Raw genomic sequence first — 16,801 nt, forward strand, 5'->3', positions numbered from 1 at the left:
AGATGGTGTGGAAAGGTAGAAGATCAGCCACAATCTTACTGAATGGCGGAGCAGGCTCGAGGGGCCGAATGGCCCACTGCTACTCCTGTTTCTTATTTTCTGATATTCTTAAAAGTAGTGGATAATTCTAGTGACTCATTACTGTTTGCCTTTTCAAACCCTATTATGTTTCCATAGCCACCCATACTTCCAAGTTTCTTTGCTGCCTATAATGAATCCATATTATTTATTGCTGCTACTGTCAGCTCTTGCAATAAGATTCAGGGAATATTGCTAACAGATGGGTTTATCACAGCCTCTGTTGTGCTCTGAAACCAACCAATTTTGTGTACAAGAAGTCGACTGGTTTTAGAGTAGGAATTAAATGGGGATATCCACATTACCCAGTCGTGTTTGCTTATTCTCCTGCTCTGATTTTGATCTGCTTCCTTTCTTCCATCTTTTTATATTAATTCTTGGCATTTTGATGGTATGTAAAATTCAAATTCTGATCCCTACTGGTTTAGCGTGGATGGGAAGGGTGCTCAGTTTGCATCCAAGTCGCTGGAAGTAGAAGAAAATCAGCCTCTTTCAGCAGCTTCATCACTCTAGATTCTAAGGATATCCCTGAATACTGAGCATTGCTGGCACTAGAGCTGCTTTAGATAACCAGAATAACTAGAACAACATTGTCTGCAATAGTTTCTGATGCAGACAATTGTTTGTTGTAGTAAATTTTTAATCCCCCATCACAATTCATTTGGGGATACGTGGCTTGAGCAGTGGTGCAGCAGGGAGGGATTCAAATTCCTGGGGCATTCGAACAGGCTCTGGGGGAGGTGGGACCAGTACAAACCGGACGGTCTGCACCTGGGCAGGACCGGAACCAATATCCTAGGGGGAGTGTTTGCTAGTGCTGTTGGGGAGGAGTTAAACTAATATGGCAGGGGGATGGGAACCAATGCAAGGAGACAGAGGGAAACAAAAAGGAGACAGAAGCAAAAGACAGAAAGGAGATGAGTAAAAGTGGAGGGCAAAGAAACCCAAGGCAAAAAACAAAAAGGGACACTGAATATAAAGGGGCTGCAGGAGGGGTCAAAACTAAAAATCATGGTTTAAAAACTAGTATTAAAACACTATCTAAACACACGCAGCATTCGAAATAAAGTAAATGAGTTGACGGCACAAATCATTACAAATGGGTATGATTTGGTGGCCATTACAGAAACGTGGTTGCAGGGTGGCCAACACTGGGAATTAAACATACAGGGGTATCTGACGATTCGGAAAGATAGACAAGAAGGGAAAGGAGGTGGGGTAGCTCTGTTAATAAAGGATGATATCAGGGCAGTTGTGAGAGACGATATTGGCTCTAATGAACAAAATGTTGAATCATTGTGGGTGGAGATTAGAGATAGTAAGGGAAAAAGTCACTGGTGGGCGTAGTTTATAGGCCCCCAAATAATATCTTCACGGTGGGGCGGGCAATAATCAAGGGAATAATGGAGGCATGTGAAAAAGGAACGGCAGTAATCATGGGGGATTTTAACCTACATATCGATTGGTCAAATCAAATCGCACGGGGTAGCCTGGAGAAGGAATTCATAAAATGCATACGGGATTGTTTCTTAGAACAGTATGTTACAGAACCTACAAGGGAGCAAGCTATCTTAGATCTGGTCCTGTATAATGAGACAGGAATAATAAACGATCTCCAAGTAAAAGATCCTCTCGGAATGAGTGATCACAGTATGGTTGAATTTGTAATACAGATTGAGGGTGAGGAAGTAGTGTCTCAAACGAGCGTACTATGCTTAAACAAAGGGGACTACAGTGGGATGAGGGCAGAGTTGGCTAAAGTAGACTGGAAACACAGGATAAATGGTGGCACAATTGAGGAACAGTGGAGGACTTTTAAGGAGCTCTTTCATAGTGCTCAACAAAAATATATTCCAGTGAAAAAGAAGGGCGGTAAGAGAAGGGATAACCAGCCGTGGATAACCAAGGAAATAAAGGAGAGTATCAAATTAAAAACCAAGGCGTATAAGGTGGCCAAGGTTAGTGGGAAAATAGAAGATTGGGAACATTTTAAACGACAGCAAAGAATGACTAAGAAAGCAATAAAGAAAGGAAAGATAGATTACGAAGGTAAACTTGCGCAAAACATAAAAACAGATAGTAAAAGCTTTTACAGATATATAAAACGGAAAAGAGTGACTAAAGTAAATGATGGTCCCTTAGAAGATGAGAAGGGGGATTTAATAATGGAAAATGCGGAAATGGCTGAGACCTTAAACAATTATTTTGCTTCGGTCTTCACAGTGGAAGACACAAAAACCATGCCAAAAATTGCTGGTCATAGGAATGTGGGAAGGGAGGACCTGGAGACAATCACTATCACTAGGGGGGTAGTGCTGGACAGGCTAATGGGACTCAAGGTAGACAAGTCCCCTGGTCCTGATGAAATGCATCCCAGGGTATTAAAAGAGATGGCGGAAGTTATAGCAGATGCATTCATTATAATCTACTAAAATTCTCTGGACTCTGGGGAGGTACCAGCAGATTGGAAAGCAGCTAATGTAACGCCTCTGTTTAAAAAAAGGGGCAGACAAAAGGCAGGTAACTATAGGCCGGTTAGTTTAACATCTGTAGTGGGGAAAATGCTTGAAACTATCATTAAGGAAGAAATAGCGGGACATCTAGATAGGAATAGTGCAATCAAGCAGACGCAACATGGATTCATGAAGGGAAAATCATGTTGAACTAATTTATTGGAATTCTTTGAGGATATAACGAGCATGGTGGATAGAGGTGTACCGATGGATGTGGTGTATTTAGATTTCCAAAAGGCATTCGATAAGGTGCCACACAAAAGGTTACTGCAGAAGATAAAGGTACGCGGAGTCAGAGGAAATGTATTAGCATGGATAGAGAATTGGCTGGCTAACAGAAAGCAGAGAGTCGGGATAAATGTGTCCTTTTCGGGTTGGAAATTGGTGATTAGTGGTGTGCCACAGGGATCGGTGCTGGGACCACAACTGTTTACAATATACATAGATGACCTGGAAGAGGGGACAAAGTGTAGTGTAACAAAATTTGCAGATGACATAAAGATTAGTGGGAAAGCGGGTTGTGTAGAGGACACAGAGAGGCTGCAAAGAGATTTAGATAGGTTAAGCGAATGGGCGAAGGTTTGGCAGATGGAAGACAATGTCGGAAAGTGTGAGGTCATCCACCTTGGGAAAAAAAACAGTAAAAGGGAATATTATTTGAATGGGGAGAAATTACAACATGCTGCGGTGCAGAGAGACCTGGGGGTCCTTGTGCACGAATCCCAAAAAGTTAGTTTGCAGGTGTAGCAGGTAATCAGGAAGGCGAATGGAATGTTGGCCTTCATTGCGAGATGGATGGAGTACAAAAGCAGAGCGATCCTTCTGCAACTGTATAGGTTATTGGTGAGGCCGCACCTGGAGTACTGCGTGCAGTTTTGGTCACCTTACTTAAGGAAGGATATACTAGCTTTGGAGGGGGTACAGAGACGATTCACTAGGCTGATTCCGGAGATGAGGGGGTTACCTTATGATGATAGATTGAGTAGACTGGGTCTTTACTCGTTGGAGTTCAGAAGGATGAGGGGTGATCTTATAGAAACATTTAAAATAATGAAAGGGATAGACAAGATAGATGCAGAGAGGTTGTTTCCACTGGTCGGGGAGACTAGAACTAGGGGGCACAGCCTCAAAATACGGGGGAGCCAATTTAAAACCGAAAAGGAATTTCCTCTCCCAGAGGGTTGTGAATCTGTGGAATTCTCTGCCCAAGGAAGCAGTTGAGGCTAGCTCATTGAATGTATTCAAATCACAGATAGATTTTTAACCAATAAGGGAATTAAGGGTTACGGGGAGCGGGCGGGTAAGTGGAGCTGAGTCCACGGCCAGATCAGCCATGATCTTGTTGAATGGTGGAGCAGGCTCGAGGGGCTAGATGGACTACTCCTGTTCCTAATTCTTATGTTCTTATGATTGTATTTACTTTTATTCAGTGTGGGTGATTAGCTCTGAATTTAACATGCTTTCCCCTTATTTTTTCTAATGGTGTAAAAAACCTCATTGCAAATCAGCCACTGGATAATTCAGGATCCACAAACCCCGCCTCGAGTCTCAGTAACTGTTGTAACTGTTTTAATTGGTCATGTATCCTAAATAAGCTCACACAAAGAAATAAAAGGATTCTTGGAAGAAAACAACAAAGTGCCTCTATAGGATTCCAACTTTCACACCATTTCTCTGTTTTATAATAACGTCTGATAGTCGAAATGGACTTGATCCAGTGAGTATTCAAATTAAAAGATGCACTGTATTAGATGAGAATAGTAAATATCGATAATAAAAGACGTTAAAAGATTGCATACGTTGAAATTTCTTACCTGCGAGGAGACATGGGCCTCGCACTAGCATCTCAAAGTTAAATTCATATGGTACTGGGTTGTAAACTTGTTCAGTGAAGATCTCTGGTAGACTGTGGTGTCCGCTGGTTAAAGACTTCTCTGCTTTCAACCCTCCTCCTCCAAAACAACCGGTAGAGCTAAAACTGTACAGATGAAAATAAAATTTAGAAAAATCATAATAAAACAAAAACAGTCTTCTAACAATCCCAGTGGCTTGGCTTTGCAACATCAGTTTTCCAAACATATGGTCATGTTGGTAGCTGTTGATAGTTGGTTAAAATTCCTCGTTTGAAAATGGCAGGATTACCAATGATTGCCAATGCTATATGACCAATGCTATATGACCAATGGTGATCCAAATTAAACCGCATTGGGGTCTAAAGACTCAAATTGGCCCTGTTCAGTGGAAGAAATCTAGGTACACATACATAGGTCTTCAATTCCATCCTCACAATGGCTAGAGTCTGTTGCTTGAGCCACAACACCAGAATTAGTGATTCGAATAGTCCTTTTATTTCATTGTGTCACAGGTTATATTCCTGGTGTTCTTATACTGGCACCATATTCATAGCCAGAACAAGAAGAAAATGGATCTGAGTCAATATCTCCCATGAATTCTAATTATACTGTCCAATATTGGTACACAAAAACATAAACATATTTAGAAGGCATTCCTATGTTTGTTATTTTACTTGCGGCGTTAGCCCATTTATTTTGAAAGGGTTAATGCCTCCATTAAAAAGCAGATGAAGCAATTCTACAAATAGATTAAACGTTTGCATGCTAATGAGTCCAATTTTAATTGCTTCCACCCATGGAAAATAGGGCAGTATGGCTTAAAATGGTGTTGGGTCAATTACCACCCTGCTTATACTAGCACCCCCACCACTGTAATCTTGGGTAGGGGCCCATGAAGGGCGGCTGGAGTGCCCGCCTGTTTCAGGCAAGAAGCCTCTTATAATATGCAAATTGGGGTCCTATGATGTACACCAGTTCCGGATTGCAAATCCGATGTACCAATGGGTGGAGTGTATTCCCAGGGACACTATAGTGGGGAATATTAACTCTCCCCGAAGCTGCCAATTTTAGCTTCCTCCAGAAGTGGGACCCCAATGGCACTTTAACCCAACCCACCAAGGCAAAGCCAGAAAGACATTCTAACAACAACAACAATACCAACTTGTATTTATAAAGCTTCTTTAACGTAGTGAAAAGTCCGAAGATGCTTCACAGGAGTATTATGAGATAAAAATTTGACACCGAGCCGCGTAAGTAGAAATTAGCGCAATGAGGTATATTTTAAGGAGCGTGTTGAAGGAGGAAAGAGCGATAGAGAGGCAGAGAGGTTTAGGGAGGGAATTCCAGAGCTCAGGGCCCAGGCAACAGAAGGCATGACCACCGATGGTTCAGTGATTATAATCAGGGATGCTCAAGAGGGCACAATTAGAGGAGCGCCAACATCTCGGGCGGGGGGGGGGTGGTTGTGGGGTTGGAGGACATTACAGAGATAGGGAGGGGGCGAGGAGGTCAGGGAGGGATTTGAAAACAAAGATGAGAATTTTTAAATCGAAGCGTTGCTTAATCGAAGCCAATGTAGGTCAGTGAGCACAGGGGTGATGGGTGAACAGGACTTGGTGTGAGTTAGGACACGGGCAGCCGAGTTTTGGATCACCTCTAGTTTATGTAGGCAGAATTAAAAGAGGCCAGCCAGGAGTATGTTGGAATAGTCAAGTCTAGAGGTAAGAAAGGCGTGAATGAGGCCTTTAGCAGCGGATGAGCTGAGGCAAGGGTGGATATGGGCGATGTTATGGAGGTGGAAATAGGCAATGTTAGTTATGCTGCGGATATGTGGTCGAAGGCCCATTTCAGGGTCAAATATGACATCTAGGTTGCAAACAGTCTGCCTCAGACACGAGTTAGGGAGAGGGTTGGAGTCGGTGGCCAGGGAACGCAGTTTGTGGTGGGGACCAAAGACAATGGCTTCGGTCTTCCCAATATTCAATTGCCGAAAATTTCTGCTCATCCAGTACTGGATGTCGGACAAGCAGTCTGACAATTTAGAGACCGAGGAGGGGTTGTGAGAAGTGGTGGTGAGGTAGAGCTGGGTATTGTCAGCGTACATGTGGAAACTGACGCTGTGTTTTCAGATGATATCGCCAAGGGGCACCATGTAGATGGGAAATAGGAGGGGCCAAGGATAGATCCTTGGGGGACACCAGAGGTAACGATGCGGGGCGGGAAGAGAAGCTGTTGCAGGTGATTCTCTGGCTATGATTAGATAGATAAGAATGGAACCAGGCGAGTGCAGTCCCACCCAGCTGGACAACAGTGGAGAGGCGTTGGAGGAGGATGGAGGGGCCAACCGTGTCAAAGGCTGCAGACAAGTCAAGAAGAACGAGGAGGGATAGTATACCTTTGTCATAGTCACAAAGGATGTCATATGTGAGTTTGATGAGAGCCGTTTCGGTACTGTGGCAGATGCGGAAACCTGTTTGGGGGGGATTCAAATATGGAATTGTAAGAAAGATGGGTATGGATTTGGGAGGGGACAACATGTTCAAGGGCTTTGGAGAGGAAAGGGAAGTTGAAGATGGGGCAGTAGTTTGCAAGGAAGGAGGGGTCAAGGGTTGTTTTCTTTGAGGAGAGGGGTGATGATGGCAGATTTGAGGGAGGGGGACAGTACCTGAGGAGAACCGTTAACAATGTCAGCTAACATAGGAGCCAGAAAAGGAAGTTGGGTCATCAGCAGTTTGGTGGAAATAGGGTCAATGGAGCAGGAAATGGGTCTGATCGACAGGATGAGGGCAGAGAGGTCATGAGGGGAGATTGGAGATAAGCTGGAGAAAGATGTGAGGTCAGGGCTAGGGCAGGAAGGATCCTTAGAGGAAGGTTGGCCCGGTGATCTAGGGGAAGGAAGGGAAGAGGCAGAGGCGGCCAAATGTATAGTCTCAATCTCAGAGACAAAAAAGTCCATGAGCTCCTCACACTTATTGTGGAAGGTGGAGACTGGGGAGAGGGGTTTAAAAAGACGGTTAGCAGTGGAGAATAGAAGCCGGGGTTTATCTCTACATTCCAGAATGATTTTGGCAGACCAGAGCAGGACCTGATAATGCTTTATGTGGTCCAGTCAGATCTGGCAGTGAATGGCTAGACCAGTTGTCTGCCATTTCTGTTCAAGTCTACGTCCCTTGGACTTAAGGGAGCGAAGATCATGCTGTACTGGGCGAATGGCCAGGGTTTTAACAGGCATTGTTTTAACGGGCATCAAAGGTGGTGGTGAGGAGAGGATGTGACTGAGTAGATCGGTAGCTGCAGAATGTCATGGTGAATGGAGGGCCAAAGGCTGGAGAGTTGGGAGTTGATAAGTGCAGTTTTTTTGGGAGAGATTTTTTTTCCAGGGGCGGACACAGGAGGTAGGGTTGGGGCGAGGTGGGGGGAGGGGGCGGGGGGGGTGCGTGTGGGCGATACAATGAAGCGGTCAGAGATGGCCTTATCCGCAATTCACACGATGAGGGTAACGAGGCTATTGTGTCCTTACACATTACAGCAAATCAACACGAGGCACATACTGCAGACAAGGTCACTCTGTGACCTGAACCTTTATTCACAGGACCAAGGAGTGATGACCCTGCGTGGGACTTCCCTTTATATACCTGGATGACCAGGTGAGGAGTGTCTCCCACAAGTTCACCCCCTGTGGTCAAGATGTGCATTACTCAGGTGTATACAGTGTACAGTGTTGTTACATAAAGGTTACAGTTATGTGAAGGTTACAAACATGACATCACTTCCCCCCAACGTCTTTGGGTCAAAGATTGAGTCTTTCAGGTGGTCGATGCTCTCTCGTGGAGCGCCGCAGTTGGGGCTCTGGTTGTTGAGCCTTGGTATGCGTCTCTGTCACTTGTGGTGATTCCGGCCTGTCCAGGCTGACCGCAGGGACTGTGCATGCTGCTGAATGTTCTTGTTGCTCATTCACTGGCGGTGGTGTGGGTAACATCTCATGGTCTTCCTCAGATCCCTCAGTGTCCATGCTGAACCTTTTTTTTACTTGGTCCAGATGTTTGCGGCATATCTGCCCATTGTTAAGTCTGACCACTATGACCCTATTCCCCTCTTTGTCTATTACAGTACCCTCAAGCCACTTGGGCCCCAAAGCGTGATTAAGAACAAATACAGGGTCATCGATTTCTATACATCTCCACTTTGATTTACGGTCATGGCACTCATTTTGGGACTGGCGCTTGCCCTCAACAATGTCTGACCAGACTGGATGAATGAGACACAGCCGAGTTTTAAGTGTACGTTTCATGAGTAGCTCCGCGGGCAGGACCCCCGTGAGCGAGTGCGGTCGGGACCTATTGACCAGCAGGAGGCGCGATAGGCGGCATTGAAGGGAGGGTCCTTGAATCCGGAGCATGCCCTGTTTTATGATTTGGACCGCACATTCCACCTGGCCATTGGAAGCCGGCTTGAACATTGCCGTCCTGACATGTTTGATGCCATTACCCGACATGAACTCCCGGAATTCATAGCTAGTGAAACACGGGCCGTTGTCACTAACTCGGATGTCCGGCAAGCCGTGGGTCGCAAAGACTGCATGCAGACTCTCCACAGTGGTGGATGTTGTGCACGAATTCAATATGATGCACTCGATCCATTTCGAGTACGCATCAACCACAATGAGGAACATTTTTCCCATGAATGGACCTGCGTAGTCTACGTGGATACGTGACCATGGCTTGGTGGGCCAGGGCCACGGGCTAAGTGGGGCCTCCCTGGGGGCATTCCCCAGCTGGGCACACGTCGTGCACCTGTGAACACAGTGTTCCAGGTCTGAGTCAATTCCCAGCCACCATACATGTGACTAGGCAATGTCCTTCATTAGCACGATGCCTGGGTGCTCGCTGTGGAGTTCCCTGATGAATGCTTCCCTACCCCTCTGGGGCATGACTACCCAGCTGCCCCATAGTAGGCAGTCGGCTTGGATGGAGAGTTCATCCATCCGTCTGTGGAACGGTCTGACCTCCTCAGGGCATGCTCCGTGTGCGGGCGCCCAATCCCCAGTCAGGACACATTTCTTAATCAGGGACAGGAGGGGATCTCTGTTTGTCCAGGTTTTGATCTGGTGGGCTGTGATGGGGGAGCCTGCGCTGTCAAAGGCATTGACAGCCATGACCATCTCCGCGCTTTGCTCCGCTGCCCCCTCAGTGGTGGCCAGTGGAAGCCTGCTAAGCACGTTAGCGCAATTTTCAGTGCCAGGCCGGTGCCCTATGGTGTAGTCATACGCAGCCAGCATGAGAGCCCATCGCTGTATGCGAGCTGACGCATTGGCATTGAGAGCTTTGCTGTCTGACAACAGGGATGTTAACGGCTTGTGGTCCGTTTCTAACTCGAACCTTCGGCCAAAAAGGTACTGGTACATCTTTTTCACCCCATAGACACATTCGAGTGCCTCCTTTTCAACCATCCCATACCCCCTTTCTGCTTGGGAGTGCGACCTGGAGGCATAAGCCACAGGTTGGAGTTGGCCCTCATCATTACTCTGCTGCAACACACACCCAACCCCATAGGATGATGCATTACATATCAAAACCAATTTCTTACAGGGGTCGTACAGGGTCAATAACTTATTAGAACAAAGCAGGTTCCGCGCCCGATTGAAAGCCCGTTCCTGACAGTCCCCCCAAAACCAATCGCAACCCTTACGCAGGAGCATGTGTAGCGGCTCCAATAATGTACTTAAGTTCGGTAGAAAGTTCCCGAAATAGTTCAATAGTCCCAGAAATGAACGCAACTCCGATGTGTTGCCGGGCCTGGGCGCACGACGGATCGCCTCCGTTTTGGATTCGGGAAGCCGGATCCCATCTGCGGCAACCCTCCTGCCCAAAAACTCGACCTCTGGGGCCAAAAACACACACTTGGACTTCTTTAGTCGCAGGCCTACCCGGTCCAGTTGGCGTAGCACCTCCTCCAGGTTGTAGAGGTGTTCCTCGGTGTCTCGACCCGTGATAAGGATGTCGTCCTGAAATACGATTGTTCCAGGGATGGATTTGAGCAGGCTTTCCATGTTCCTTTGAAAGATAGCGGCCGCTGATCGAATGCCAAACGGACACCTGTTGTAGACAAACAGCCCCTTGTGCGTGGTGATGGTGGTCAGTAGCTTGGATTCGTTGGCCAGTTCCTGGGTCATGTAGGCTGAAGTGAGGTCCAACTTGGTGAACAGCTTGCCGCCTGCCAGCGTGGCAAAAAGATCCTCCGCTTTTGGAAGCGGGTATTGGTCTGAAGTGACACCCGGTTGATGGTGGCCTTGTAGTCACCACAGATCTTGACCGAGCCATCCGTTTTTAGAACAGGGACGATGGGGCTTGCCCAGTCGCTGAATTCAACAGGCGAAATTATGCCCTCTATTAGCAACCTGTCCAACTCACTCTCAATTTTCTCCCGCATCACATACGGCACAGCTCTGGCTTTGTGGTGCACTGGTGTGGCGTCCGGGGTGATGCGTATCCTTACTTTGGTACCTTTGAAAGTCCCGACGCCAGGTTGAAATAATGACTCGAACTTTAGTAGGACCTGTGAGCATGAACTTCGCTCCACAGATGAAATGGCGTGCACATCCCCCCATTTCCAGTTCATCTTGGCTAGCCAGCTCCTCCCCAAAAGCGCTGGACCATTTCCCGGGACAATCCAGAGTGGTAGCTGGTTCTCTGATCCATTATGTGACCACCAACATTGCACTGCCTAGCATTGGGATGATCTCTTTGGTGTACGTCCCTAATTGCGTGGCAATGCGTTCTAGTTTGGGTCTGCTAGCTCTGAGTGGCCATAGTTTCTCAAATTGTTGGACACTCATAAGTGACTGGCTGGCTCCTGTGTCCAGCTCCATGCGTACTGGGATGCCATTTAACAGTACTCTCATCATCATGGGTGGCGTTTTAGTATATGAGCTGTGGATGTTTGTCACCTGAACCCGCTGAACTTCAGCGTCCATTGCTGTGTCCCAGGCATACCCCTGCCTTGCAGACCCCTCTTGTGGTTCATCCACTTTGTAAACCAGCCTCGCTGCGGGCTTCCTGCACATCCTGGCTAAATGTCCACTCAAGTTACAATTTCTGCAAATGAATTGTTGAAACCAGCAGGTCTTCACAGCATGCTTGCCCCCGCACCTCCAGCATGAGCTGAGATTGTTGTGAACAAAAGACCTGTTACCAGGCATTCCTCTCTGATTATCTCTTTGATTACTCTTGAGCACTCTGTTAGTGGGTGTCAATGGTCCCATCCCGGGACGTATTGTCCCTTGTGATGGTGTAATTGTCCGTTCAACCTGCCATTGTCTGTGTTGCGGGCCCATCCTAGAGTCTGTTACTGCCTGGTTGGTGTCGAATTGCCCTTGCCTGCCTGCGGGGTTCTGAGTCGCGTTTACCATGTTAACTCCCTGCTCCATCGCCACGTTGGGAGCAGAGTTGCACGCGTATATGATCTTGGTTTCCTCCTTCCCCACTATGAAGGTTTGAGCCATCAATGCCGCTGCTTCCAAGGTCAAGTCCTTGGTCTCAATTAGCTTCCTAAAACTCCCGGCATGACCAATGCCCTCAATGAAGAAATCCCGTAATACCTCCCCCCTGCAGGTGTCTGTGAACTTACAGAGGCTGGCCAAGCGCCGAAGGTCCGCAACGAAGTCCGGTATGCTCTGCCCTTCCCGACGTCGGTGCGTATAGAATCGGTGTTGGGCCATGTGTATACTGCTCGCCAGTTTGAGGTGCTCACCGATCAGTTTGCTGAGCTCCTCGAAGATCTTGTCCGCCGGCTTCTCGGGAGCGAGCAGGTCCTTCATCAGAGCGTACGTCTTAGGTCCACAGCTGGTCAGTAGATGCACCCTTCGCTTGTCAGCCGCTGCCTCTCCCAGCCAGTCCTTCGTGACAAAGCTCTGCTGGAGCCTCTCAACGAAATCGTCCCAGTCCTCACCAATACAATATCGTTCCTCCATGCTACCAGTGGCCATTTTCTTGAGTCGTTGATTCCCGTTTCTCGTCACCAAATATTGTGTCCTTACACATTACAGCAAATCAACACGAGGCACATACTGGAGACAAGGTCACTCTGTGACCTGTACCTTTATTCACAGGAGCAAGGAGTGACACAGGACAGAGTGTAGTGTAACAAAATTTGCAGATGACACAAAGATTATTGGGAAAGCGGGTTGTGTAGAGGACACAGAGAGGCTGCAAAGAGATTTAGCTAGGTTAAGCGAATGAGCGAAGGTTTGGCAGGTGGAATACAATGTCGGAAAGTGTGAGGTCATCCACCTTGGGAAAAAAAACAGTAAAAGGGAATATTATTTGAATGGGGAGAAATTACAACATGCTGAGATGCAGAGGGACCTGGGGGTCCTTGTGCATGAATCCCAAAAAGTTAGTTTGCAGGTGCAGCAGGTAACCAGGAAGGCGAATGGAATGTTGGCCTTCATTGCGAGATGGATGGAGTACAAAAGCAGGGAGGTCCTTCTGCAACTGTATAGGGTATTGGTGAGGCCGCACCTGGAGTACTGCGTGCAGTTTTGGTCACCTTGCTTAAGGAAGAATATACTAGCTTTGGAGGGGGTACAGAGACGATTCACTAGGCTGATTCCGGAGATGAGGGGGTTACCTTATGATGATAGATTGAGTAGACTGGGTCTTTACTCGTTGGAGTTCAGAAGGATGAGGGGTGATCTTATAGAAACATTTAAAATAATGAAAGGGATAGACAAGATAGAGGCAGAGAGGTTGTTTCCACTGGTCGGGGAGACTAGAACTAGGGGGCACAGCCTCAAAATACGGGGGAGCTAATTTAAAACTGAGTTGAGAAGGAATTTCTTCTCCCAGAGGGTTGTGAATCTGTGGAATTATCTGCCCAAGGAAGCAGTTGAGGCTAGCTCATTGAATGTATTCAAGTCACAGATAGATAGATTTTTAACCAATAAGGAAATTAAGGGTTACGGGGAGCAGGCGGGTAAGTGGAGCTGAGTCCACGGCCAGATCAGCCATGATCTTATTGAATGGCGGAGCAGGCTCGAGGGGCTAGATGGCCTACTCCTGTTCCTAATTCTTATGTTCTTATGTTCTTATGATGACCCTGCGTGGGACCTCCCTTTATATACCTGGATGACCAGGTGAGGAGTGTCTCCCACAAGTTCACTCCCTGTGGTCAAGGTGCGCATTTCTCAGGTGTATACAGTGTACAGTGTTGTTACATGAAGGTTACAGTTATGTGAGGTTAAAACATGACAGAGGCCACGAGAGATGGCCGTGAATATGGGTTGGAGACTTTATATGGAGGAAGAGATTAAGGGAGGATAGAAGGGTAGTGAACTCAGAGGAGAGGGAGCATGATGACTTGAGATGGAGCTTGAAATTCTAAGGAAATTCCCTGCCTCTGCTGCCCCGAGCTCTCCCCTTCCCCAGCTACAAGAGCTTGGAACAACCTCCCAGTCATACCTTGTTGTTGGCAGCCTTTTCTTGGTGCCAGCAAGTGACTGCCACACTGCCCAATCTTTATCCCTTGACTGTTTGTTGAGAACCCAGTTAGACTGTTCAAGCATCTTGCTGTATTAGGTTCCATAGACCAATATGAAACTTGGCCGTCAAGCCCCATGTGAGGCAGTAGTCTATTAAGACTTACCGCTGTTCTTCGGTTCTTGTAGACTCAGTTTTCCCCTCATTGCTGCATACCAGAGGCATAAACACAGAAGAGAAGAAGACCTGCACGGTGCCATTTTGTTGTGTCTGAAGTTCCAGCGTGGTACTGAGAAATATTGTCATGGTTTCCAGAGAACCAATTAGCCCAGTGCTAACAATGAAGGTTGTTCTATCCATGTCTTCATCCAAAATCAGGTGACCTGTGTGTCAAGATTCAAGTTCAGAATGCTTAAGTATTCATTTTCAAGACTGTCGAAAGCAGACCTAAGTAAGAGAAACTAAGGATCTTCATTGAGAACTACCTCCCAAAAATATTTAGAACAGTGGACTTGAACAATCTCTTTTTGTGGGAAGGAGAAAAAGGGTAAATAGTACACTCAGATCACAGGCTATTGTTGCATTCCAATGAATATGTGGAATGGAGTGATGGGCTCTTAAAAATCTGGTACTGATGTTAGCTAACAGGATTTGTAGCTCCCTATGTCACAAGGACCTTCAAATTGCAGTTACACAGTGCACTTCAAGAGCCTGGGACTCAGACAAAGCATTTTTAAGAGATGGGAAATTGGTAAAATATGAAAAGTTGGATTGGGTTGACACAATGGAACAAAAGTCAGGCTGGTTCTACAACGGGCGGGTGATCTACTCCGCTAGGTTACTGCTTGGGCAGTGAAGTTAAAAGATACCCCCCTCCTCTGTTTGGACAATCAGAAGCCAATTCCTGGAGGGCACACACAAAAGTACCAATAATGTTGGCACAAATCGATAGTCTTCCTCACAGCTTAAAAGTAATGATTGGTGTGGGAAATAGAAATAGCCCATTGATGGTGAGCATGGTGTCCTTTTGCAGATTAAGACATATTATTTGGGTATTGCAGAAGGAGCTCCTGTCTCACTTGTGTTAGTAGTCACTCACTTTCCCTCAACGACTATCTGTCCTACCTGTGACAGGGACTGATGTTCTCGTATTAGACTGCTCAGCCATCTAAGGACTCATTTTAAGAGTTGAAGCAAGTCTTCCTCGACTCTGAGGGACTGCCTATGATGATGATGTGTTAGTAGTCAATACGATTACTGGATGGAAAAAAATGGTCTTTTTGCTCTTTAAAAAAAAATGTTTCCAAAAGTTTACCAACCCATATATTTTGTGATATCATTTGATATTTTAGTTGCATGATGCTTGTTGTGCATAAACCAGGGAGAGTGTATATTTAAGGTTGGTGGTCATTTGTTCACTCTTGGTCCCTAGAGTTTAATTGGGCAAGGTGAGATAAGAAGTCCTGCTGGTTGGAATTGCTGCCCTTGTCAACAATCAGATCGGAAGGTACTCTTCTGTGGCTCTTGGATTCTTACTCTTGGGAAGTGGTTTGAATGTTGGGCAGAGATTGTGTTGTGTGAGCTTCCAAGGTTAGGCTCAAACTACCATTTATTTTTCGAAATAGTAATGTACTTCGACTTGAAGAGAATGAAAATTTGCACAGAATGAACTGTTCCCATATGAGCCAGAACCGAATAAAGCAGTAATAATCAATTTTTAACAAACATTGGTTACGCCACATTTGAAGTGTTGTGCATAGTTATAGAAAGGATATTAAGCCATAGAGAGTGTATGGCTTAGATGCACGAGAATGATAGCAGGGGTTGGAGACTATAGTTATGAGGAGAGGCTCAAGATACTGGGACTATTACCATCAGGGCAGAGAAATGGAGATTTAATTGAAATTTTGAATGGCATTGATGGAGTGAATAGGAAAAGATTATTTCATCTGGGTGGTGAGCCATTGATGAAGGGCCATCAATTTAAAACTGTCACTAAGAAAAAAAACTAAGAGGCAGGGCAGAGGTTAGGAGAAATTTCTTTACACAATGGATTGTTGGAGCACAGACTGCTTTGCCACCTGAAGTATTTGAAGCTGAAGGAGATATATGGCCCTGGGGAGGTCATGGGGCAGTGGGATTAGTTTTAGATAGTTTTAGCAAAGAGCCTGCACAGGCACAATGGGCCAAATAGCCTCCGTCTCTACTGTTAACATATAAGATTCACATTATCTGGCAGATGAGAAGCAGTTCAGAAATGTCACCTTTTAGTTATAGTACAGATCCATTCAAATCAGATAACACTTGAGGTCAGGTTGTGGACTATTCAGACAATTAAAGGGACTATTTTGCTAAAGCATTGATTAATTATGTGTTTTAGATTGGAATGGTGTGTTTTCTTTTTAGATTTGGTTTATTACCATATCTGCAACTGATCCATTACTAGATTAATACATGCAAATGTTTCAAGTAATAATCATTTGTATGCAAGATCAACTGAGCAGAGGATTTTCGTAACCTCAAGCTATTCCTCTAATAATTTCAGTGGCCCAATTTTTAACTCTAACCCAACTACTGTTTGAGATGGGAAATGTAGTTTTACGCACATAATTTTAAATGTTATTTGCCAAAAAGAACTAAGTTCATAAAGAGTATGCTCTTCTTAGCTTGGAATTATTCCTATTAAGAAACTATACTGTATAGTATAAGAGATTTATTGGACAAGTCTTGAAGTAGTTCTTACACAGTAAAACCCATGCAGGTATCTGAACACTGACAAAATAGTACTCAAAAGTTTCAACTCAATTATCAAAGTTCAAAAATATGCACCATGTTATACAAACTTTCAATTAGTTTTGTGGCCCTAGAATTCTTTACAGAA

General features: G+C 45.7%; 1 protein-coding gene across 1 annotated transcript in view; it reads right to left on the reverse strand.

Moving 5' to 3' along the window:
• vwa5b2 (von Willebrand factor A domain containing 5B2) overlaps positions 1–16,801 on the reverse strand; it is a 133,470-nt gene that overhangs the window by 111,636 nt on the left and 5,033 nt on the right. Inside the window, exons 3-4 of the mRNA XM_070882511.1 lie at positions 14,087–14,303; positions 4,406–4,569 (exon numbers count right to left, since the gene is read on the reverse strand). Coding sequence (XP_070738612.1) covers positions 4,406–4,569; positions 14,087–14,303 — 381 coding nt within the window. The remainder of the gene's footprint in view (positions 1–4,405; positions 4,570–14,086; positions 14,304–16,801) is intronic.

Source organism: Pristiophorus japonicus, chromosome 6 (genome assembly GCF_044704955.1).
Source record: "Pristiophorus japonicus isolate sPriJap1 chromosome 6, sPriJap1.hap1, whole genome shotgun sequence".
NCBI lineage: Eukaryota > Metazoa > Chordata > Chondrichthyes > Pristiophoridae > Pristiophorus > Pristiophorus japonicus.